This window comes from Barbus barbus (genome assembly GCF_936440315.1).
Source record: "Barbus barbus genome assembly, chromosome: 6".
Taxonomy (NCBI): domain Eukaryota; kingdom Metazoa; phylum Chordata; class Actinopteri; order Cypriniformes; family Cyprinidae; genus Barbus; species Barbus barbus.
Window position 1 is genome coordinate 24,752,642 of NC_136734.1, and position 25,421 is coordinate 24,778,062.

The window sequence follows — 25,421 nt, forward strand, 5'->3', positions numbered from 1 at the left end:
GTGCAAATGTGACCTTTAGTAATAGGGATAATAGTGAAAGTTTCAGATTTGGAGATTGCTAAACAAGGTCCTGCCTCACATGGTCACTGCAACTAAACTTCCTAAAGTCTTACAGGTATAAAACCAGCTTCAAACCCACAGCACCTGGGGCTTCAGACTTTTCATTTCATGGTAAATTTACTTAAAGTAGTTTGCAGCTCATATAAAAGAGCTTTATAACTCTCTTAACTTTTAATGATTAGTTTTAAATGAATGTTTGCACACATGGATTGTGTTTAAATTAATCATGTGACCATCCACTGGAGCAAATCCATAAAGCTAGAGTGAGTGAGTGAGCTTTGTGTGCCCTGTGAGGACCAGTCCAAAGGCGATGAAGATTCATACCATAATGCCTGTGCCATGCTGTGAAAGCTCACTGGCTCTTGCTGACTGTAATGTGGCAGTTTTGCAATCCTTTGCTGTTTTGATGGTCTCAAAGCCTTCGGGAGACTCTTCCATGCCACATGCTGGCAGATTCTCTCTGAACTTTAGAACAGCTGGCAAATTTTCTTGATCTCCGTTGTACTAAATATCTAAAAAGACCAAACTACATCTATAATTGACATCGACGAAAGCATGATCAGTGTATGTAATAGGCCATATTTATTTCCTTTTTATGTAACGACCTGTATGTATATATAGTTTTTCATAGCAAATTAAGAAATAGTTTGTAACTTCCATGCCACTAGTGTCACCAAATGGAACTGTCAAAATGACTGATGATGATTAAATGATCACAAGTTTCCTTGCACATGTCTTTTAATTAAACAGATAGTCCTGTCCCAAATGAATGTTCAGACTGGTTGAGCCAGTGGTGATGGGCGGGTCTAGAGGCTCAAACAAACATCAGTGTTTTTTGATAGGGTTTACACTTTTCATGGAAATACAAATGACTTGTCTGATGGGTTATTTTAGTATATTACGCTGGATTAGAAGAAAGTATTTGAATATCTAAAACATACTTTAAAATAAAACAAATAAAAAAATACCTCACTTTTAAGTTACTCAGTAGTTAAGGATGTTTAATCGAAATCTTGATTGAAAGAGACTGATCTTATAATACAGTAATCTAAAGTCAAAGCTCGAGTAAGGATTTTTTCTTTGATTGTATTCTAATAAATACAAAATTTTACCATTCGTAATTCCAATTTCAAAAACTGCTAGCCTAAACAAATTAGAAGCAACAACATAAATAGATACAAAAAAAACATTAATTAAAATGTTTTCAGGTAGGTCTAACAGTAGTATTCAGGTATAGAAAATCAATAATCAAATGTAAAATAACATTGCATAGTTCTCACTTTATATATTGAATATAGATTAATCCTAGTTAAAGCTACTAAAGTTATTCAGTTAAGAGCAGTGAGTGCAGTTAAGCTCTGTCTGTTGTTTGACTAACATTGATGACACACAGCAGCAGGTTAGGAATCAAGCACAGAATCAATATAATGATACACATCCTATTTATTTTTTGACTGTTGGCTTTCACTTAAGACAGCTAACTGTGTTTTCGAGGATACAAGCCAAGAAGGTAATAAGTAAACTTGACATCATTTTGTATGTATTTGTCTGTTCAAGTGAAAGAAAACGCACAGAAAAACCAGTTTCTGTAATACAGTTTCTGGACACAGTATTCCAGTATTCCAGTTCTCCTTTGAAATCGCTTGCATCTTTAAATTGGCTAGGATTTAAAGCAAGTACAAATTATAAACTTTTGTGATGATGCAGCATTGGCCTGATCCTTAGCCTTTTTTACACTGACGATGGGTCACTGGGCAGTCCTTATTGTCCAGCCCTGATAGTGTATGACACACATTAATTGTTAAAAGAGTGCAGAGCCATCAACAGGTTAAAAAGAACATGATTAATGTCTGGAAGCTTGTTTGAATTGCTCTGGATCTTATACTGATTAAAAGCTCAATGGCCCCATCCCAAATCACACCCTAAACCCTCGCAGTCTTCCTCTGAGTCCACACTTCGGTGGCGTAATGCTGCTTCGACTGTCGGGTCGAAGTCTGCCATGGAGCTCGCCCCAGTGTGGGCTCAGCAGAAGTGCATATAGTGGGCGCAAAAGGGCCGCTCGCGAGCACCTTCCTGAAAGCTAAAATGATGAATGGGACACCTTACGGTCTCATGGACTTAATGGCTTTGCTTATGCCACGACCATTGTACGTCCGCAAGACCGCAAATGCGTGTGAAGTCTGCCATTTGGGACAGGGCCATTGTGTAGCCAATAAAAATGCACCTCTGAAGCCTCAAGGTAGGAACAATCATGAACAGAGGAATTATTGATCAGTTTCTTGATTTTTGAATGATTTTGGAAATGGTGCTCCTGTTTATCAACCCTTTGACCTGTGTGTTTATGCGGGCAGGTAAATTATGATGGAGAGCTTCACAAACACCCCCAGCTGGAGGCTGATTTGGCAGCCGTTAGGGACCTATATGGCCATCATGCAGTATCTCTCAGGTATCGGACCATTTTTTTTCTTGATGTTGATGTGAGAACCTTCTGAAACTTTTGCAAATGAAAAAAAAAGAAAAACATTCAGTAGTAAAAGTGCAAACATTTGATCAGCTCAGAAAAAGTGTTGAAATTGTGACTTCCTTCTGAAATACCCCACCACCAGAGAAGTGTTTTATGGGAAACGACATCATGAACAATCATTCTTTAGTGTTCTGGCGCTGTTAACCAACTCAAGGACGTTCTCTGCCTGAGCCAGGTCCCATAACCCTCAAGGTGGCCAGTTCTCCAATCTGTCATTTGGGGAAATGCTCTGTGATCAACTGAAGGACAGTCTGTGAGAGTCTGAGCGGTTTCAGTGTGATTACAGGCCTGTAATGGTGTAATGATTGCTGTGTTTTTATCCTGACACAGAGGCTGTCTTTTAGCTAATCTGCACTGCAATCAATGTTGGAGCAAATTTATAGCAAGAAATAACAAATTTGAAACTGCTGCTTTCAAGAATGCTGTGGACAACAGCGAAAAATGCACATGCTCTTGTTAGTGCTTAACTCAGATAAAAAGAACTCATGACAGATTGTCAACAAGAACGTGATTCACCCTGCAAAATCTGGCAATCTGAATAGTGTTTCATGCGACGACAGCTATTAAAAGCTTTGTCCTTAAGTTTATCTTGTCAAGCTGCTTTTGATAACAGCAGACAGCCAAATGAAAGAACAGCATAATAAAAGACTCTATTCATAGCAGCAGAAATGTTTTATATTCGGTCTAGTGTGTGATCTGTGTGATGCGTTGCTCTGAGTCATGGATGGAAAACTATTTTGAGTATTTATTCAACGTTCTGCTAGAAAAATGACCTGGGCTGCTTTTGCTGTAGTAGTCTCTATGAGTGGGGTCACTGAGGCCCCCTTTAATAATTCCAGGACATGTCCCAATGAAAAAGCAAAACTGTTTTTAGGTCATTGCACAGCATTTTCGGAAAACAGCATAACACATCTTAAATGATTCCTTGTAGTTGCTCTGATTTTCTTTTACCGTAGTAAATATGTAAAATTTGTGTGTTTACATGTGTCTGAACATCTGTGTTTATGTGTGAACATGTGTTTATCCGGCTGTATGTAAGCTGTTTCCTCTTGACAGATCAAAGGGGATTATTATTTCCTCAAACCTTTTGCTTTTGAGACACAGCGACTGCATTTGGGAGTGAGGTGTAACCATGGTAACCGTTAGCCCAGAGCAACGCAACAAACTCATCATTACAATGGCTTTATGAGAAATAAATGCTTTGAGTGAAGCACAGCAACAGAGCTGGAGCATCAAACTGCATCTTTCCTACGTCATTTAGGGCCACACGCTAACCAGAAGCCAAATTCAGTCTAATTTCTCTGTTATTTACTGATCAATTAAAAAAACAGTCCTGTCTTATTTTTTCCTTTCAACTTTAAAGGAGAATGTTTTGTAAGCCGGCTGTATAAACAAAGTGAACTGCTTCATCATGTCTAAATTTGTTGTGAATTCCCCTTCGAAATTCTAAAAGCTATGTGCTTGACTGTCAACAACATGTTCTGAGTAATATATTCTAGTCATTTTTTATTCTTTAACGAGTATATATTTTAAAGCTGCTGTGGATAAAGAATAATCACACTAGCAGGATTTATTGTGTCAAAGATGGAATATCATAATCACCAAGCCTGAAATTGTGTCTACCCCCCCCCCCCCCCCCCCCCCCCCCCCCCCCCAAATACAGGGAATATGGTGCAATTGATGATGTGGACATCGACCTACACATTGATGTCACTTTCCTAGATGTAAGTGTTATTGGTCAGTGTCAAGATGAATGATGATGACCAATTATTATTTTTTTTAATTATTATAATTTTTTGTGTGTAAGTTGTAGTGTGTGAAACTGAAATGATGTTTTTGTTCATAGGAGGAGATTGCACTTGCCTGGGATGTGATCCGGAGTGAACCTGTTATTGTGCGGCTTCACTGCTCCCTCACACAATATCTGAATGGACCAGGTTAGTTCTCTCTCACTCTCTTTCTCACACACACAAAAATAAACTTTCTGTAATAGAACATTAATCTTATTAACATCTGTATCCCTTAGTAAGGTTGGATGCCGTATTGAATTGAACACAGATGAAAACGAGGCTGTGAGGTATAGACTTACAGTCTTAACAATGGCACACACTGTATAACGATCCTAAATAGTGTAATTTTCACAACTCACAGTTTTCAGAGATTTTGTCTACAAAAAAGTCTTTTGTAAAAAATTTGTTGTTAGACAGCAGTACAGTCCATTGAGCGCACTGTAATTCTATCCTTCACAGCTTCATTTTCATTCCTGTCAAAACGTCAGTCTATTGCCATGATTCCCAGTCAGGGGTACTTTGTTAAATGTATAAAACAGTTAACAGCTCTTTAAGAAAATCCTGCAAATCATTTTCTTGTCAACAATATTAGACTCGTTTGGCCAACTTGCCTTCTTAGATGTTTTTATTCTGTGTTCCTTTTGCATAAATACAATGTGACTTGTCAGTGAGAGTCGCCTGAGTGTCCTTGCACTGAGCTCTCTCTGTTGATTGTAGATTTGTTCAGAATTACTTGCCTCAAGAACATGGCCACTTCAATTCAGATTGCAGGAGAAAGTGAGAGAAGTTACTTGGACATGGCCATAATGCCTGCTCTTGTTCTTTTTCCAAGATATTGCTCATCATAAGTGGCTCATTTCAGAATGACCTTCTGTTCTAGTGTTTTAAAAACCTCTGATACGCTTTGATGGCCAAACATCTGTAGCAAATGGTTACATTATGTGGTACTTTGTTTTGCAATACCTTTCTCATGGAAAATGTCACGTCCTGTTTCCAGTTCCCACTGTTGATGTGTTCCAAGTGTCTTCAAAAGACAGATTTGGACTTGGACATCAGTTGAAAAAGTAAGAAACTACTGGAAAATGTTTTCTAGTCTTATGTAGGGTTTTCTAGTGTCATTGAACTTCATGAGTGTGTTGTCTCTTGGCAGGGTAATGCAAACCTTTGTGACACAGCAGTGGAAGTGTCAGAGCAAAGATAAACTCAGCCCACACAGCAAAAAGCAAAATGAGAAGAAGGTGAAGTCTCCCCTGCACATTTTTTCAACTCTACGCAGGTAAGAAAAAAATCACTCAGCTACACCAATACTGGACAGTTTATCAGATACAGGCCAATCTTAGTCCTTAGTTTTATATCCCCCTTTGTAGCTCTTTATACCCAGGATTAAAGAACTCTTCTCCAAGAAAATTGGTTGCTTCTGGTGAATGTCAACAGATTTAAGTAACCTCACACATTAAAATGGTTAAACTCTTTCTAGAAATTTGGTAACACTTCGAGTATAGGGACCAATTCTCAATATTAACTAGTTGCTTATTAGCATGCCTATTATTAACATATTGGCTGATTATTAATAAAGTACATATTCTGCATTACCATACTCTACATCCCTAACCCTACCTAATACCTAAACGTTAGTGTTACCAGAATTTTTTACTTGTTAATTACTTACTTATTGTTATTATTGCTTAGTACATGCTATTACAGAACAGTTTTTCAAACATTGAATCATTATTCTCTGAATACGTTTTAACCAGTCTTAGCCTTACTCTTAAACTTGTTTGTGTGCTCTTCTGTGATTCATCTGTTTGACTAGGTTTTTACAATTAAGAAATATTAGAAAAATGTGTCTTGCAAGAAGGAATTGTAATGCCAATATAAGGCTTCTTTTGAATAACCATCTATAGAGAAGGGTGTTTTCTGTCCTCTGTTTTACTGGAATAAATTTGTTTGCCAATCAGCAGCATAAACAGTAAATTTAGTGATAATTTTTTCCAGACATTTCACATTTGGTGTGATTTAGACTAAACTTATGTCTTCAAGAACAGCATTTACTTCTATGCTAACAAGTGTGCCAGCTTCATAGTCTGGTCTAAATTTATTAGACCAGCTGGAGATGTAAGAGCTGAAATATTCTAATGAATGACCCTATGATGAGTCAGTAGTTGGTTATCAAACTGTTGGAACTGCTGACACAAATCTAATGTTTCACTGAATTGGAAAGACTCCAAGACTTCCTGATGAAATTGACTTTGTAGCCATGGGTTTGGCATTTTAAAACCATAAAGATTAAATCTTACCCGAATGTCTTACCTGTGTGTGTGTGTGTTCTTTTTAAATAAATAATAAAATGATCCAGAAATGAAATTTAAGATGCAGAAAAAAATGAAGCAATTTGTCAACAATGCTTAAAGCTTTAAATTGCGGCACAGCCTACTGTAATTCATTAGTGCAAGAAACGCGCATTTCTAATGCGAACTATGCAGACCTCAACATGAAAAATGAAATGGTGTAAATCAGCCAATGAAGTATTGTGAAATGTGCAGAATTTGCACAAGCGTAATTGCACAACATCTTTCTGTGTTCCTTAAGTCATGTTGTTTGATTAATGTGCTGTGCTTGTGCAAACTCAGATCCCCCAGCTACCCTCCTCCTGGCTGTGTGAAGAGCAAAAAGAAGCTCAAACCTGAGCAGGATGGCATGTCGAAATCCCACCGTCTGTTACGGCGAACATGCTCAAGCACGGTGAAGCCAGAAATGGACGGCTGCGTTGGCAAGTCGCACAAGCTCCTGGGCCATTCCCTCTCCAGTGACCCGCGGATGGAGCAACATCAGCCCCTCAAGCAGCCCCACCGGCTGCTGCCGAGGCCCTGCTCGACCGCAGTTAAACCGGAGGACTGCACACCGCTGCGGCCTCATAAACTGTCGCCACGGTCGAGTGCAGCAGATCCTCGCTGTGAACATGCTGCTGGCAGTAGCGATGGCGGTGCTTTGAAGCCCCACCGGCTCCTGGGCCGCTCCTGCTCAGGCAGCGTGCGGACTGAAGAGCTGGATGGCCTGAAGCACCACCACCGTCTGCTCAGCAGGTCCTACTCCAGCACCACCAAGATGGGCAAAAGCGACATCTTTAAAGAGCCTGTCACGGAGAGCAGACGCCTCTCCCTTACCTCAGGGCTAATCGGCATCCTGGCCCCATCACTCTCTTCCACACCTCAGGTAAGGATGTTTCCCAGAGGCTGCTTGGGATTTTGTCGTATGAAAATAGTTCCTTGAGATTACATAATAAATTAGACACTTGATTGTGTGTTTTGGATATCAAAGTATTATTTAAAGGGGCACCTATTAGACCCCTTTTTCATAACAGATGTAATATAAGTCTCAGGTGTCCCCAGAATGTGTTTGTGACGTTTTAGCTAAAAATACCCCACAGATCATTTATATCATTTTGAAAATGCCCATTTTGAGTGGAAGCAGAAACACGCTGTTTTTGTGCATGTATCATTAAAGGCAAATTAACTGCTACTCCCCGCCCCCTTTTACAGAATAGAGGGCCTTTACAGCTTCTATCTCGGATACTCTGCCAAAAAATATCTGTTTGGTTTTGATTGTCTATCATGCTGAAATCATGCATTTTAAAGCCATTTCAGTCTAAACTACTGATATATGGTTTTCTGAGCACGCATTCTGTGAACGGCTTGATCTGAGACACTGCTTATGATTTATAGGGATTAAAAAATAGGAGCGGGTGGATTTTTATCATTATAGGATGGTTGTGTACACACACTTGCCAACACAGATTTATGTTCAGACAGCATGTAAAAGTGAATTTTGCATAATAGGTGCAGAATTTATTTACTGCAAAATAAAAGTGAACAATTTCAGTTAATTCCTCCAACAGGCAGAGATGATAGAGTTTAACAGGTTGAGGACAGGGCGATTTATTAAATAAATTAAATGAATTCAGTAGTTTAAATATTTTTTTCCCACAAGTGTAATGTAATAATTTTGGCTTGAGGCATTGAAAACAACTTTGTGTATTTGGCTTGTGAATTTGGTTTGGAATTTAGAGGGAGTTCTAATATATATATTTTTTCTGTTTTCTCGAGTAGCCAAACTTCGGAGCCAAAACCATTCCAGTCAGAGACAGAGGCTTCCTTGTTCAGGTAAAATCAAAATTTGAATCATTAATCAAACTGTATTTGGGGTCTGGTAAATACAACTCTTTTACTTGCAAATACATGCAAAATCCTTTCCCGAAGCAAACTGAGCTTGAGGGCATGTGTTTGGTTTCAGTAGTTGACATTCTCCAGTCATTGGTATTCTTATGACCAAAACTGAATGTGCAAGAAACATTTCAGGAAACATTCCTTTCAAATGATAGACATGATGAAAATAAATAATTTTTTAGTGAACTGTCCTTTTCATTTGTATTGGGGTTTTGGTGGAGCTCTTCTAGCAGCTGCTGATGTTGTATTACTGTTATAGAGGGGAGAAATGTTACTTAATGGATGCTGTAATTGCAGACTATGGAGTATGCAGAGCAGCGTATCCCTGTCCTGAACGAGTTCTGTGTGGTCTGCGATGAACCTCACGTATTCCAAAATGGACCAATGCTCAGAGTGAGCCTGTTTGCTCTTATTAGCAATCTTGGATTGACAGATGGTGTGAATTCTTTGCATTAATTCTGGATTACTAATAACCTTTTACTTCTAATTATCTTGTTTATGTGCGTCCTACAGCCCACAGTGTGTGAGAGAGAATTATGTGTATTCGCCTTCCAGACGTTAGGGGTCATGAATGAGGCTGCTGATGAGATTGCCACTGGTGCTCAGGTACACAAACAAACAAACAAAATAGACACGCTTGACTGTAAGCACTCATATAGTCATTCTGCACAGATGTTTCTAACCAAATGGCTTACAATTTCTGTTCGTGATTACAGGTAGTAGACCTACTAGTCTCCATGTGCCGATCGGCACTGGAGTCTCCGAGGAAAGTTGTCATTTTTGAGCCATATCCCTCTGTGGTGGATCCCAATGACTCACAAGCACTTGCCTTCAACCCCAGGGTACTTAAAACACTAAGAGCATTTAACTTTAGCTTGACCTGTCTCTTTAGTGTAATCCTGCTATTCAGGATATAAGGAATATTACATTGATTGTTTGAGTTCTTCTTCAGAAAAAGGACTATGACCGAGTGATGAGAGCACTTGACAGTATCGCATCTATCAGAGAAATGACCCAGGTATCAAGTAGAATTTTACAAGAGCATGTTTTTTTCTGTGAGTGTTATATTGTTTTGAAGGCCATCAGTCAATTAAAATAGAGGGGTTTTGATAAAATAAAAATATGATATAAATGATTTAGAAATATCACAATGCATTTTTATAATAATTTATTATACGGTTTAAACTAATGTAATATTTCATAAATGAATCATGTATAAAAGTATAATAATAAATTAATGCATTAAATGGACAGCTCTAGTTGTTTACAATCCCTATGTCATGTGTAGCATACGACTTCAGAGAAATCATCCAATGCTTTATACCTCATTTATAAGCCTTGACAGAATGCATTAACATGTTGACCGTTGACATGTCCTCTGCACAGGCTCCATACCTGGAGATAAAGAAACAAATGGACAAGCATGATCCCCTGGCTCACCCACTGCTGCAGTGGTATGACAGAACGACATTTCAGTCATTATCTACTCCACTTCTGCATTTTAACGATGTGTAAATGTGATGGTGAGCTCTCCTAACAGCTCCGATTACATAGTCTTGGAGAGTGTGTACATCCATCTTTGATCATGTGATGAGCTATTACTCGTATATTGAAATACATCTATAGTCCTGCAGTGGAGGGTTGCACATTTAATGGGGAATATGACGTGATTCATAAATCCATTTTCTTTACAGGGTGATTTCCAGTAACAGATCACACATAGTGAAGCTTCCTGTTACTAGAGTAAGTCTTCTTGTATCTATCTTATTAAGCATTTGTAATGATGTCCCTGAATATTTCTGCTATCAAATGCGACAAGAATGTGCACATTTCTGAGATCTAGATTAAGATGCTTGGGGTGATTGATCTTGAAGATGTCTACGATCTACTTCTCAAGCAAATCATAGAGATCATGAACTTTTATGTCCCCATAATAATGTTAAAACTACAACAATGACTGCCTACTAGTAGATGACTGTGGCGGGTCAAATTATATCACACGTCTCTATCATGTGTCTTTTATGCGTGGTGACTTATTTAAAAAAAACAACTGAAAGTGAGCTAGCAGTAGTAGTGCAATAAATCAAATTTTAGGGTCAGGTTTTTCAACGTCCAAATCAGTCCAATTATGTAATGTGACTTGTAAAATGCAGTCTACTTTGGGACATGCTTTATTTTTAAAAGAGTTATTAAAAGCACATTGGGAAAGAGCCTGTTCTTTAGATCTGTACATTCTACCTTAAAGGTGCCATAGAATGCATTGATACAGTATTTTAAATTGTTCTCTGATATCTACACAGAAGGTTTAGGTAAGGGCAAAAAATCTCCAGAAACGATTTTACATGTCCATTTACAACCCTAGGATTTCTCCCTAGAATGAAACGGTCTGTTATTGGCTTATTTGGCAGGGTCATGAATAATAATGAGCTCTGCTCTGATTGGCTGTTTCACAGTACGGCTCATCAGCAAGAAGGAAGCACAGGGAGGAAAATATATATTTAAATACTTTCTCTCGCAGTTATATCGTCGGGTAATTATACTGTATATAAAATGCGGGCATCAGGGAGCCGTTATTAATATGCTAGGCATTGAAACTGCTTTTGAACGATCCATCGATCGCGTTATAGTTTCACTTCCAAGAGACGCGATCACACAAACTATGTTTACATTATGGAGCAACAGTACTTACCACACATTTCACAAGATCAGATGCTTGTCAGTGGTGCTCAGGATCTGTAAGTCATTCGCCATCATCCTCATCTCTCCTTACTGAGAGTGAAATCTTATGTACTGTAACAGGCTACCGCTAGCAAGGAGCTAACCATGTCCCTTTAGTGGCTCACGTTATTTGCTTTCTGTGCCTTTCTGAATACAGACACCAACCCATCCCTGCACTTCACACCCCCTGCACGGCCTGGAACATAAAATTTATTTTGTTATTTTCGCTGTTGTCCGCGCTTGTTTATTTACAATACCTGCAGAGCTTCTGATGGTTCGGCCGGCTTAGAACAAGGGCGGGTTTATGCAAATGTTGGGGGCGTAGTGATCCCGACTGTTGCGTCACAGTCGGTGTTATGTTCTGATTCGCCTGTTTTTCAGTGGTCTTTTTTAATCACGAGATTTACATATGAAGGAGAAAACTATGGTGTTTGAGGCTCACTGTATGTCATTTCCATGTACAGAACTGTTATTATTTAAATATGCCAGGGTAAAGACAGTTTTTCATTCTATGGCACCTTTAAAGAGACAGCATCCTAATTAACCTTCTCCTGTCTGTGTCATTAATGTTAATCAAAAAACAAAAGATGGAGAAAATCACTCAATGCTCTTGACTAAATCACTGTATAATTTTAAAAAGAATCAGTGTAAATTTGTTTCATACAGTGATGCAGTGCTTTAAAGTTTAACTCGGGCTTTAATGTCCATTTTGTTTGTTTAATGCGATACTGTGTTGTTCAAACAGATAAGCCATTGTCTTTTTCCAGTCTGAATATTCTCAATAGTACATCTCAAAATTGGGAAGATAGTGGTTTTGTGCGATAAGAACGCAATATGGTATTTTGGGATGTTCGCTCATCCCTAGGTTAGACTAACTGGCATCACCTCCCTTTAGAAGAGAAACATGACTCCTTTAGAAACATCTTTCAGTTGTTCTGTATTCCTGAAAAGTTTTAAATTCAGAGGAACTTTTCAATAGCAGAGAAAACGATTAAGGCTTAACGTCTCAAGTGTATGCTCTTACATCTTGTTTTTCTCACAACAGCAACTGAAGTTCATGCACACACCCCATCAGTTCCTCCTGCTCAGCAGTCCGCCAGCCAAAGAATCCAACTTTAGAGCTGCCAAAGGCCTCTTTGGGAGTACCTTTGCTTTCCAGTGAGTTCCATTTTAAACACCCAGTACAGCATTTACCTAAGAAACTGCAAATCTGACCCACATCATTACAAATTACTCATTGGGGTACAACAAGGAAAATGTGTTTTATCTGGTCTCCAATTATATTATAGTTTCTGTGCATTCCTGCCATTTTTGGCAAGGTCTTGGCAGTTTTGTGTGCGTTGTGAATCAGGCAGTCTGTGAATGGTCTGTGGGTGTGCTGAACAAATGTTGTAGATGCCACAAGCCTGGTTTGTGCTGCAAGACATAACAGAAAAGCAATAATTTCTTACTTCAAATGCTTTATGGCATTGTGATTATGTCCACTAATAAGAAATATTCTCAATTTGGAAGTACATTTCATTGTCACAATAAAAGGAAACCAGTTCCAGCTGTCTTAACTAGTTCAGTTGTTATTCAACTGTGCAGCAAGTTGTATTTTGAAGGAGTCATAGAATTCAAATCTGTCTTTTGCACAAATCTAATTAAAGCCACAGCTGTACACGCGTGAAGTCTCTTGCTGACTTGAGAACACTGGTTGTTGAATTTCCAGTTTTAAAAAGACAAACTGACTGGCTCTTTCTCCCTCTCTCTTTCAGTGGATCACACATAGAAAACTGGCACTCCATTTTGAGGAATGGTTTGGTCGTGGCATCAAACACAAGGCTTCAGGTACTTGCATCTAATTATGATGCAGATGCATTACCCATGGTGCCTGGTTCTTTAAAGAGGCCGATCATAAAAAGGGTTGAGGTGAAAGATGTTTTTTAAAGAAAACAAGTTGAGATGAAGTGTGGATGAAGCTGTTTTTTTTTAAATAGTGGAAATAGATGTAGTAAGATTTAATAGTGTATACATACATGCATAATGCATTATTTAAACCTCTTAAACATCTGAGCAGACTGATGTACACTGACATTTTTACACCACATCTCTAAATTTATGTAAGAAGGAACTTGGATTTATTCACTGGATGTTTCTTACAACAAAATATAAAACTTAAATGTCTTTAAATCCAGTTGTGTACTGTATGAGGTTACTGGGTATTTCTGCAAACATATTTCACCTTTTGAGAAGTAAATCACTTTGCAGTGATTTTAACTCAATGCCAGACTGAATCATTGCTTTGTTTGCAGCTACATGGCGCTATCTATGGGATTGGAATCTATCTCAGTCCATTATCAAGCATATCCTTTGGCTACTCAGGTCTTAAAACCTTTACGAGCAAAACTCCTGTACTTTCTACATAAATATATGCAAAAAATGTCAAAACATGTAACATGTATAATTGCTTGACATAACTGTGGCTTTTTGTGGAACAGGGATGAATAAAAAACAGCAGAAAGTTGCTTCAAAAGATGAAACTGCTGCCAACAAGTCCAATATTCATTTGCAGGTATTTAGTTTTTTTTTAGTATTACTACTTTTTCCCCCAATCACCTGACACAGTCATTATTAGAATCCCTTTCTTAAAAAAAATGAAAAATGCTTGGCATCCTGAAACCAGTAGGACATCATCCACGTTTTTCTGTTTTTGCTTTCAGTCACAGAAGAAAGGCCAGAACCCGCAGTTTCTGCAGAGTCGCAACCTGAAATGCATAGCCTTATGTGAAGGTACACATTTAACAAAGATTTATACCATCATCTGCAATCTTTATCATGTTAATAATCACTTCTTTTTTATATATATATATATAACAGTTATTACATCTCCAGACCTGCACAAGCATGGGGACATCTGGGTAGTTCCAAATACAGATCATGTCTGCACACGATTTTTCTTTGTGTAAGTACATTTATGTCTATCTCAGCACATATTGACTGTGTATCTCACATACCGAATGCATTCATTCCATCAGAATTGAAAGAAGCAGAATTTGTTAATAGCAGAAGCACTGTTTTTTTTTTTTTGCGAACTAGTTATGAGGACGGACAGGTAGGTGACACAAGTATAAACACACAGGACCCTGGCATTCATAGGGAGATCCTGCGAGTCATCGGCAATCAAACGGCTACTGGATGAAAAAGTTGGAACACAATACCGCTGCCTTGACCTCTTTCCCAAAGCTGGACATTTGAGCGTAGGAGGCCAATACCACATGTATTTTTGGTAACCACAAATACACACACAAAAAAACACGAAGCATATTCGCAGTCTTCAGAATACACTATTTCTACTGTTCCCCTGGGATACATGCATATTTACACTGGCTATTCAAAACTATTACCATTTTGCTAAGTTTATAAATACAAGGTAAATTTTGAAAGAGCATGGTGTGTCTCTCAGTTCAACTGATAGACTACTTATTTTTTGTAAATACAAAAAATGAAACACTTTGAAGAATTCAGTATTTTGAGACTTTCCTGGAGAAAATACAATAGTCCTGTGAGGATATGCGCCATCTGACCTTGTTTACTAAGAGTTGTACTTGTTAAAGTACATTAATTTGTGTATACAAAAGGTGTCTACTGTATATGCACTTTATTTTTCTTAATGTATGATAGTTGTTTCAAACTTCCATATAATCTTAAATGCCTTTGAAAGACAGACGTATTTATTGTTTGACAGTACTGAACACAAGCGAGCAACTCCTGATGTTGACTGCATTTACAGCTGATGGAGAGCTTTGACGAGTGTAGTTTAAAAACAAAATCCCTGCTACTTAAAAGTAGCTGTCGGTTTACAATTTCTAAAGGCATCCGTTTAGAATTTGCCCAGATGTACTGAACCTGTCACTTCATTAACATCGTCATTTTAAACGTACAGTATTGCTGTAACGTTTTCATTTATGAGCGACTATACCAAGTATGAAAAAAGTTAGATTAAAAATACAACAAAAAAGAAAAGACTTTATATATTCGGCAGCGACAACTAAACATAAGATGCATGCTGCTTTCCTTACGTTTTCAGATTTTTTGATAATGGACAAAAATCGGCACCCAATTGTAAAATGTCTTTGAATATTTCAATATAAATCTTTTTTGTAAGGTGATTTTAAGGCAGAATAAGTGTTTGCTGCTTGTTGTTTATACATTGTAATGTATTAACAGAAGGTTCAAATGTGTGAGTATTCTGTTCAATTTTTGCAATTCTTTATAGTGATGTTTAGACACCTGTGTGGTTGTTAACTTTACTTTCGAAACATTAAATAGTTTGATCATTGAAATCACTAAATCTTTTTTTGAGAATGATCACCCAATATAGGTATTAGGAATATGTGCATAAAGGTGACGCGTTTGGTTAAAATTAATTAAATTGTATTTTAAATACTATATGAGGAAATGCAACTTTTACATAAAGTCGAGATGTAGCACCACAACGTTTTTTTTCTCACTTATGGGCAGAATTATGGGTTTTATTAAAATATGGGCACATTAAATATGTGGTATTGATTATTTTGTGTGCAGAAAAGTATTTTGTATTTTTCCATGGGATTCTGAAATACTGGTAAATTCACATGATGTTCACTTGCAATATATTCCATTGACTCCATTATAGTTTCAATTGAATGGCAACAGCTTAATATTACATTAAATCTAAAGTGAAAGTTTACGCAATCATTACGCATTGTCAAGTTTGTCATTACTAAAAAACGATGTAAATCAGATTAATTATATTGATTCTTCTTTCAAATCCAGTCTAATAAGTTAATAAATATTGTTAAAATATCTTTCAAGGATTAAGATGGGGGTAGTTCTTACATGCATGTACACTCATAACTGTTGCAAAACATTTAACAGCAACTTATTTTTGTTTGTTTATATATTTTTTTTTCATTGTGATGGACCATGTTCATATGTGATAGGTCTATTTGTATCGTTTTCTACATTTTCCACACAATTTGGTAAAAAAAAGGATCATGCTACTTAGCATTTGGTGCCTTATTGATAAGGATTTAATGGCAAACATGACAGTACTGTCATATATGAAAATACTGTATATAGTGTAAATAATGCCACATGGAGCAACATGGAGGCCAAATATTTTCAGTAGTACGTTTTTACTTTTTCCTTATTTTGCGAACAGATCAAGCTTTTTGGCTTTTTACAAGTTATGGAAATAGTAGCTTATGTATCTGTTTATGTTCATTAAATTCAGATTTGTCAATAATTCAGACATTTGTCTTTTTTCTTTCAAACTGAAATCACATGTAAAACCCTAAATACTGCAGAATACCAGTTCATGCACAGAAGTCTGCAGCCTTACTGACCTTTGATCCGGAGCAGTTCCTTTTTGTTACAACCATGAAACACCTGGCTCAGTCTACAACTTCCAACAAACAACTTCAAAATGGCTGCTGACAGCATTGTGTAGTCAAAATATGTTTATGAGGGGAGAAGCAGTGCATGGCGATTTTGTATAAAGTTGTAGAATAGATCAGCCATTTCCTTTCAAGTGTCTGTCCTCTAAAGCAAAAATACAAATTATACCAGTGTTCCTATTGCTGTTTTTCTTATAAGATGTTATATGTTACTAATTTAGTTGTACCTCTGTAAATCAGTGCTAGAACTGGCTAATCACTGACTCAAGTTGGCCAAAAGCCGGGACACTTGGGCCAGGTTAGTCCATCGATTATTATAATTTGTATATGATGCCTAAATACCAGTAAATCTTTCTGCAATGTAGCATCGTTCTGAGAGGGGGGAAAACAATATTTTTTAAAGAAGAACTTGAATTAATGAAGTTCATGTACACTTTTGCATCTTTCACTCAAGTTTTAATACTGCAACCCACCAAAATCAAAACAAAGGTAAACAAATGATCCAGAGAAAAAAAAAATCAATATTAAAAAGCCCTATACGGATGGGAATGGTTTAGTGTTACTAAAATGACTTGCTCTTGGTTTGATTAAAGTTCCTCGTGAACACCAGTCATTGCTGAGTTTTTTTGCTGCTGAGGCTCTATGGTAACTTTCTATACACTTATATGACACTTAATTTTACTGCATGTTCATCCATTTAAAAATCTAATCACAATATAAAATAGCAATGATTATTTTTAAAGTAAAACTGATTTCTGTTGATGTGATCCTCTATGATACTGACATGAAACTATAAGGTTTACATTTAAAAGCACAAACAAGGTATACTGCATACATATCATAATAGTAGATTTTCTTATGGGCATTTTGAAAATGCTGTTACACATGTGATGCTGCGAAAGACATTAAAGCAATGGTCAAACATCTCCGTGTAAAAACAATGAAAAGGTAGTGCAGTGGAATGCAAAAATGCACTGAATGGCCCTTAACTCTGTCTCTCTTATACTGCTTCTTGAGATTCATATATTCAAAACTGTTAAACATTAATGCCTGAAAAAAAGAAAAGTGCTGTACCTTGATTAGTGATCACAAGACTGCAATATTACTTTATATATGACTACTGCTCGTAATAATAGTGTCTGAACCGATTACAAGGTTCAGACTGTACAATTAATCAATTCCTTTTGCTTTCAGTTCATCTTGTACTCGTTTCAGGTAGTCTGGATCTGGGTAACCATAACTACAAAGAAGAAAACATCATTACAACACTTATGATAACTTGTAAATTAAACAGTGCTAACAATAAAAGGGCTTGTCTCAGAGAAGGCAACCGCCCAAAAATCATGACAACACCCAAACTAGGTACTCACCTGGTTGGCCCTCCATAAGGAGACGTCTTATGGTGAATGTCATTCCAGGTCACCACATTGTTCTGTCCAGTGGTTGATGAGCGTCCAATGGTGAAAGTGAGTCGCTGGTCAAATGCCCTCTGCAGAAGCTTCAGTACCTTATTACCCTCTTTTGAGTTAGGGAGGTAAGCTATGCGGGACGCACCCTGGTATGGCATGCCTGGGTTTGGGTGTTCATCCTGCAGAGTATGAGGTAATCAAAAGACAACTTTTCAACTGTGTGATTGTTGTCATAACGAACAACTTAAAGCAGAAGAATGTCTAACATTTCATTGCATTTATACTCACCCCTTGACGTCCACTTGGTATATGGTAACTAATTATGATTGTACCATAGTTTTCATATCCAGGTAGAGAGGAGCTGTCCGATGAGACAGTCATGCTCGCTCCCTTTGGTTGCGTCCCTGTAAGATTGCCGTATATCTCTCCGCATATCGGACAAGTTGGCTTCACTTGGAAAGCTCTCTCCAAACAGTCTTTACAAAATCTGTGTTTACATTTAGACAAGACTGTGGATTCAGATATCTTGAGTGTTTCCAAACAAATTGGACACGCCTCCTCTTTGGCTATGTCTATTGATTTCTGTTGCTTCACTGTTTGTTTGTAAGGTGTGTCATTGACTTTTGTTTTATTTGGGGTTTGGTAGTGTGAATATGTCCGTGTACTCCCATTCCGCAATGTCTCAAATCTTTCAAGGCTAATGAAGTTGCCAGTCAGCTGCAATTGCCTTTCATCTTTACGAGTGATTAGGAGTTCTGGAAATTCTGCTTGGCAAAGCGCAATAATTCCTCGACTGTAATCGTATGTCCTGGTTTGCAGCCCTGTTGCAATCTTTTGATATAATGTTATAAACTGTTCTCGTGCAAACTGAGCGTGAACGCTCTTACCAGACGGCGACATAGGCCTAAAGGTCACATAGCTCTCGTCTCGCTTCATAATAACTGCATTCCTTTTTTTAATTAAGTCAAGTTCCTTGGATTTAATTTTTTCAATGTAATCCATAACAATGCCATCAACGTTAACTGGTTGAACTACTAAGGAGTTACTTTGAGCTGGTCCCTCCTCTTGTCTTAGATCCATACTTCCATTACCTGTTGTCTGCACAATTGTACTCCTATATATATCTTCAGCCTCTCGAAACGACCCGCTGGCAACACCAGCTGAAGTTGGCAGGTGTAACGTTAGTCTCACTGCAGTGAATATCTGCAATGAATTTGAAAATAATAATCATAGCTGATTTATTAACATTTGTTTTTAAATCAGGACTTATTAAAGAACTGACGTCACGCTTATTTGTAAAGACACTAATAAACAGTAGTAATAGCAAGTAAGTCATTTAACTAACTAGATGGAGTCCTGACATTAAATCCATAAATGATAAATAATATCGTTGACAGCGTTTTTTAGCATGACTGTTAACAAACTCACCTGTGGCAGGCTCATTTCTATCTCCACCGATGGCGCCGTTCAGTTGTCAGGGAAATCAAAACAATATCAAGCGGGAACAAAACGAGATAAGACCAACCGTAACCGTCAAGAAGTTTCTTTCAGTAAAAAGGTAACGTTATGCATTGTTTTCATAAGAGTAGCACAAGTTGAAGCGCTTTTTGTTTGGTCATCACAGTGTCACTCAGAACACTTAACACTTTTTGAGTGTACACACGATGCAGTTTGTTTCACTTTTCAAGCAGGAAGTCATCACTATCGGGTTGCCAGGTCCTATAAAAAAACAGCCTCAAAACCCGCCCAAAAGGAATAAAAACTACCTCCGTCCACAGTTAACAGATGCGGTTGTCAAAAAAACATTTTGCAGTTATGGTTTAAAATAGCAAAGACACAGTTTTCAAATATATAAAAAAAATAAAATAGGTAATTCTTCCCACTTAACACAATAATTTATCGGCTACACTGGCCTGTATCTGTATTGAAACAACAATATATAGGCAAGATCAGTGGAGTAAACTGCACGTGCCAGGAATTTAGAATCAAAATCTGCAATGACTGAATCGAGCGCTAGAAGTAGTTTACATTTTCCCGAGTTTACTGAAGTAGTTGAACAAAATGCTGCAAACGAGATCCATTTAGTCCATTAAGATTGTAATAATATCAAAAGCAGTGTAGCCAACTTTGAATAAAGTAAATAGTTGCAGTGAAAATGTATGCATTCCGAGTAGATGGCGCACTCACTAATAATAAAGAAAAACATTTACACCACAAGAGGGAGGTAGAGATCCATTCAGGTACAAAGACCTTATTCCAACAGGAATAATATGTCCTGCTCTCCTTCCCAATGATCAAGTGCTCTACCTCTCGTGTGAACTAGGGAATCACTAGACTCTGCTGTGCCTGAGTAAAATTTAGCTAATTATTATTATTATTATTATTATTTTTTCTGACAAAAGAGATTGCTGTATGCTCAGCTGAGAATACTTATCCCTGTCAAATTTAGCTCACCTGTGATGGACTGGCCATCTGTCTGGGGTGTCCTGCGACCCTATGGAGGACAAGCAGTCTGGAGAATAGATAAATGGATGGATCACCACCATCCATCATCACTTCCACCCTAAGCCCATTCACATTTGATTTTGTTATTCCCCTTTTGACAAGATGTAAAATAAGTCTCAGGTGTCGCCAGAATGTGTATATGAAGTTTAAGCTCAAAATACCTCACATATAATTTATTATTTGATGCTGTAAATACCCTTTCTTGGGCAGAAGCAAAAAATTAAAAAAGAGAACCTGCTGAATTTGATGATCAGTTCTATCAATGAACAATATGTTGTGACATTTGCATGCACAAGAATGCCACCAAAGACCCCCAAACCTAAATTATCAGTCCTTTTAAATATAAAGACTAAAACCCAGCATTAAACCGATGTTAAAAAAAATCCAAATGACAAAATTATCTCCACAATTGTAATGTTTCCAAGAATATGATAAAAGCTACAAAACTCCACTTTTGAATCCATGAGTTTTAGTATCTTCTTGTCCAAATCAGCTAGTAAATGTACACTTTCTCGAGGGCGATAGATGATAAAGTCTAGAGAGCTGACTTGTTCATACTAGCAGACTAATGCACATTTTCACACATGTTCTACAGAAGCACACTAGATGGCAGTAGAGTAGTTTATAATAACTTAACAAGGCATTCTCTGCTTGCTTGTTCGCTAGATGGCAGAAGAGTTCACGCTTGTGACAAACTAATCACACCCAATCTGCGTTTTAGTAATAAGGTTGCAGTTAGACTTTCATTTCGACAACACACATCAAGCAAATTCATGCCAAAATCGATTGTTACAACACCTTCTCTTAATGTTCTGCCTTTCTGACCAGGGGGAAATATAGCACTTACTACATGACACAGGCTGCTCACACACAGACACAACTGTCACCCATAACCCACATTTCTTCTGCACTGAGTCACTGCTGTTTGCGTTCATTTACATTAAACTTAAGGCTGTAAATGGGCGGAAAAAAAAGATATTTCTATGCCTTACATGTTTTGTTTTTATGTTGGTGGTTGGTGGCTTTTCACGTCTGGCTAACATGAAATTCTTAAAGGGGACCCTAATTGGAGCGAGACTTCACCATTGAGATGCTCCTGTCGGATATCACACAATCGGCCACCTGCACATGACACAAATTATGTCTCCGTACAAGACGACTTGTCAACGACTCTTTGGGACATTTGTGAAAACAGGAGGACAGCCAACCAAACCGACTCCCGTTTATCACAGTATGTATGCCTGCCTCTAGAGAAAGTAGAGCTCTTCGTTTCTTCATCTTGCATAGGCTATTATTCCAGATTTTGTTCGCTTTTTTTAAGTTAAGACGCGCTTTTAGTTTTTTTTTTTCTTATTCAATTCGTGTTATAGGTTACGCACGGAACTTTTTAAATGAAAATGGCATACAATGACTTAATACTTTTTTTTACCAGAGTGCTTAATTTGTTTTGATATTATTGCAAAAATGTTTGAATAGGCTATGTTGTGAAAAAAGGGATGGATCATGTTGTGTATTTTCCCTGCATTTTGAAATAGCAACTGTAGGCTAAATAGATATAGTTTGACAGGGCACGGGTATTTAAACATAACAGATATCAATATTTGATAATAGGAGTCTTTTTTCCTTAAGAATTTCCACACAAAAGAAAATCGTTTGTAATCATTTTTTGAACATATTTAATTCAGTCATTTTTTGAATATTAGGCTAGATATATTATTAAAGCAGGCACGGCTTTATTGAGCGCGCGTAGACTAATATCTATATACTATAACAGGGTGGAATAGTATAACTTGTGAGGGATAAATTATAATATTTGTATAAATATGCAGGACACTTAAAGAACAATTAAAATTAAGGTTGATGCTGTCAGAATGGCTATTAAATGAATAACATGTAAAGTGTGCTAGTATTTTCGCTCAGGATTTTTAAGTAAGCTACTAATAGGCCTATTAATAATATAGTAACTAAACTAATAACTTTTGTTAGTTAGCCTAAATAATATTAAATAATAAACTTAATAAATAATAGTAGCTTATTCATAATATTAAGGAATAATATTAGCTGTTGTTAATAAGTTAACAACAACACCAATAATAAAGTAGCCTATATATGTTTAGCAGGTTTAGAATATTCTTTAGAATATTCAGAATTGTTTTTGTAGGCTATATTTCTACGACCGCATAAGAAAAGGAACGTGTACATGTTCTGTTCCATTTGAACCATTATTTACATTCGTCTTGACATGCTGGAAGATTTATCGATTTGCGCAAAATGTTGGAAATCACTGCGTTACTAAAAGCAAGACGCTGAGTCTGCAAACGCATGCATCACAGCGGAAAATATCAAGCAATGCCCCGTTCCAAGCACATCTAGCCCGGACAGAACAAGTATCAGTGCCAGTCCTCGGACAGCACGGATCCCAAAGAGGCCACCAGTGTGGATTTAATGGCAGTGAAAGTATTATGTGGAATCGGATTGAGGGAGATCTAGACATCTGTCAAAAGCAGCCAATAGAATGTACATTAGTAATATTGAACCAAGAAAGACGTCGGCAGATCGGGGAGGATTAAGTACAATTCATAATCTGATCACGAAAAATCGGCTGCTTGAAAGCATCCAGGCGGCCACAATGCGTATGACAAAAGGGGCACAGATCAAGATGCCCTTCTGCGTTAGATTCACAACCCAACCTAAATGCTATCACGGACTGTCCTTCAACCATTTTCTCTTCGGAAATTACATAAAATAAATGTTGCTTTTAATGCATGCATAGTGAGATGCTCTTTTCAAAAGAACATTTCATTGGAAAATGAAGATTTGTGTTATTTAGTAAGTTTCTGATTTATTTATTACTTATGTAGGCCTATTGTATTTATTGCAGCAGAATTGCTGTTTGAAATAATTTTTAAATATTTGCAAATGTGTAACAATATCGCTCTACAGAAATTTCACAGTGACCTCCTGATGCCATAGACCTCAAAGCAGACTAAATATTGGTGTTAGACAATGGACACTATAAGCAGGATAGACAACAGACAGCAAAAAGGGACAGCTAATCTGATCTAAATATGACAGGGGCAGTGGGGAGTTTGGGATGGGGTTGGGTGGGGGTGTAGGGGGCTTAATTATGTTGTTGTTTTGCCTTGCTTTTTTTTTTTTATTGAAACCCCTTTATATGAAAAAGAGGTCCATGAGAATAATGGAGATAATTATAAATATTTATGTGTTTTGGGTTTTCTTTCTGAAGTCAGCCAAATACACCCCATGCACACGCTCTATTATTAAAGATGCTATGTTGCTCCTACTTTGACCAAAAATGCATTAATTGTCATCTTTTGGACAATGTTATAAGCTACAAGGGCTTGCTTGGGGAGTGTTTTTGTCAATGGGCATCTTTTGAACATTCTTAATGGTCACAAACACTTAACAATTCAGTAATGTAAAGAAAACTGTTTTTGAAGCATCAGATTCCTGCTAGCATAGCATGAAACAACATAATATTTGTTTTCCTTTTTTCTTAAGAAATCATAATATACCACCCACTAGTTTGTATTACAGAATAACTACAGAATAATTACCATCACTTGTCATTAGCATCTGAGATATGCATTTTGCTCTTTAAATTTGAACGTGTCATTTGTCCAAACATTCTACATGTTCAGATTCAGATCACAGCTGTGAGGAATTTATAGATTATGCTGTACATTTTTAAGCCGATGAGGACTCCAAATATTGTGTGCACTTTAAGAGCTGCTTAATGTAAAGGCAAACATCCGAGACTCATCTGAATCCCATATATTAAACTGAGACGGATACTTTAGTAAACTTAAGAAGGGATCCAAAGCCTATTAAATTTAAGAGAAGTAGCCTTGAGTTTAGGTGAATCCATCTATATTGTTACCTTGGGAATGGTCTGAAACATTGTTCAGTGACAGGAGACGTACCATGTAGGAACCATTTTCACTGTCAGCCTGTAATGTGACTGTCAGGCTTAGCATTGCTATCTCTCTATCTTAGAGTGTCTATATAATTTGATTCCCAAAGATGAAATACGGTAGATTCCCATGATTTCCATACTTGAAACGCCTTGTATAAGAATCTTACATTTTCAACCACCTCCTTTATGTGTCAAATACAATGCAAATAGTGACAGTTTCTTAAAGCCGATAAGATGAATAGAAGATGCGTGTGCCTGGAAAAGAGAGAAAAAATTGCAGTGGGTTTGAATGCTGATAACCTGAGAATGACCCCTGAGTCTGTTTTGTGTACAATATCTCTACACCTCTCAGAGCACTTGGTCTTCAGAGAACCTTACATGTGGTTTCTTGCTTCCATCTATACAGAAAAGCATCTCACACAATGGGCCTTAACAAAATATGAATGCCAGTGAAGTCATCACTGAATGATGCAGTCACACACACACACACACACACACACACAAAATATCTCCTCCCTCCAAAACAGGACAAAAATATTATTGTTAATAATAAAAAAGAAACTGGATGAGACATAGCACATTGAATTATATTGTGAAAGGGAGGATATAGAAACATTTTTACCTTTTTACCCTTTTACCTCCATTATTTTTAAAAGGGAGACATTGCTTGATGAACAATTCATCTCTGGAAATTTGGATAATGATTATGGCTGACAAAGCAGATTTGAGCGAACATGTCTCCTAAAGGCTGGAATACACTACACGACTTTTAAAATCTGAACAGATTTTTAAAACACTAGGTATCATACACTTACCGACTTTGTAAATAGTGACA

The 25,421-nt window shown here is 37.3% G+C and overlaps 2 protein-coding genes across 2 annotated transcripts in view; one reads left to right on the forward strand and one right to left on the reverse strand.

The window, feature by feature from the left end:
• The window catches only part of parp8 (poly (ADP-ribose) polymerase family, member 8), a 28,286-nt gene extending 11,699 nt beyond the window's left edge, over positions 1 to 16,587 (forward strand). The window contains exons 7-26 of the mRNA XM_079419811.1: positions 2,412 to 2,506; positions 4,248 to 4,308; positions 4,431 to 4,521; positions 5,372 to 5,438; positions 5,525 to 5,650; positions 7,005 to 7,587; positions 8,481 to 8,534; positions 8,895 to 8,990; positions 9,111 to 9,203; positions 9,314 to 9,439; positions 9,550 to 9,615; positions 9,984 to 10,051; positions 10,292 to 10,340; positions 12,361 to 12,473; positions 13,073 to 13,145; positions 13,610 to 13,679; positions 13,796 to 13,869; positions 14,018 to 14,087; positions 14,175 to 14,259; positions 14,394 to 16,587. Of these exons, the coding sequence (XP_079275937.1) occupies positions 2,412 to 2,506; positions 4,248 to 4,308; positions 4,431 to 4,521; positions 5,372 to 5,438; positions 5,525 to 5,650; positions 7,005 to 7,587; positions 8,481 to 8,534; positions 8,895 to 8,990; positions 9,111 to 9,203; positions 9,314 to 9,439; positions 9,550 to 9,615; positions 9,984 to 10,051; positions 10,292 to 10,340; positions 12,361 to 12,473; positions 13,073 to 13,145; positions 13,610 to 13,679; positions 13,796 to 13,869; positions 14,018 to 14,087; positions 14,175 to 14,259; positions 14,394 to 14,496 (2,163 nt within the window). The 3' untranslated portion in view covers positions 14,497 to 16,587. The remainder of the gene's footprint in view (positions 1 to 2,411; positions 2,507 to 4,247; positions 4,309 to 4,430; positions 4,522 to 5,371; positions 5,439 to 5,524; positions 5,651 to 7,004; positions 7,588 to 8,480; positions 8,535 to 8,894; positions 8,991 to 9,110; positions 9,204 to 9,313; positions 9,440 to 9,549; positions 9,616 to 9,983; positions 10,052 to 10,291; positions 10,341 to 12,360; positions 12,474 to 13,072; positions 13,146 to 13,609; positions 13,680 to 13,795; positions 13,870 to 14,017; positions 14,088 to 14,174; positions 14,260 to 14,393) is intronic.
• A 585-nt stretch (positions 16,588 to 17,172) lies between these two features.
• LOC306871704 (uncharacterized protein) lies at positions 17,173 to 20,359 on the reverse strand. Its single transcript, XM_079419812.1, has 4 exons — positions 19,573 to 20,359; positions 18,433 to 19,347; positions 18,106 to 18,323; positions 17,173 to 17,975 (listed from the first exon to the last, which is right to left on the reverse strand). Exons 1-4 carry the CDS (start codon positions 19,585 to 19,587, stop codon positions 17,906 to 17,908), a joined length of 1,218 nt encoding a protein of 405 aa, XP_079275938.1. The 5' UTR covers positions 19,588 to 20,359; the 3' UTR covers positions 17,173 to 17,905.
• Positions 20,360 to 25,421: the final 5,062 nt, after the last annotated feature.

What these genes read in the sequence shown, in the direction of transcription:
- LOC306871704 (XM_079419812.1), bottom strand. An exon ending in TACCAAGTGGACGTCAAGGG is followed by an intron (nt 18,324 to 18,432) that starts GTGAGTATAAAT and finishes CATACTCTGCAG; the next exon opens with GATGAACACCCAAACCCAGG. An exon ending in CCTTATGGAGGGCCAACCAG is followed by an intron (nt 17,976 to 18,105) that starts GTGAGTACCTAG and finishes TCTTCTTTGTAG; the next exon opens with TTATGGTTACCCAGATCCAG.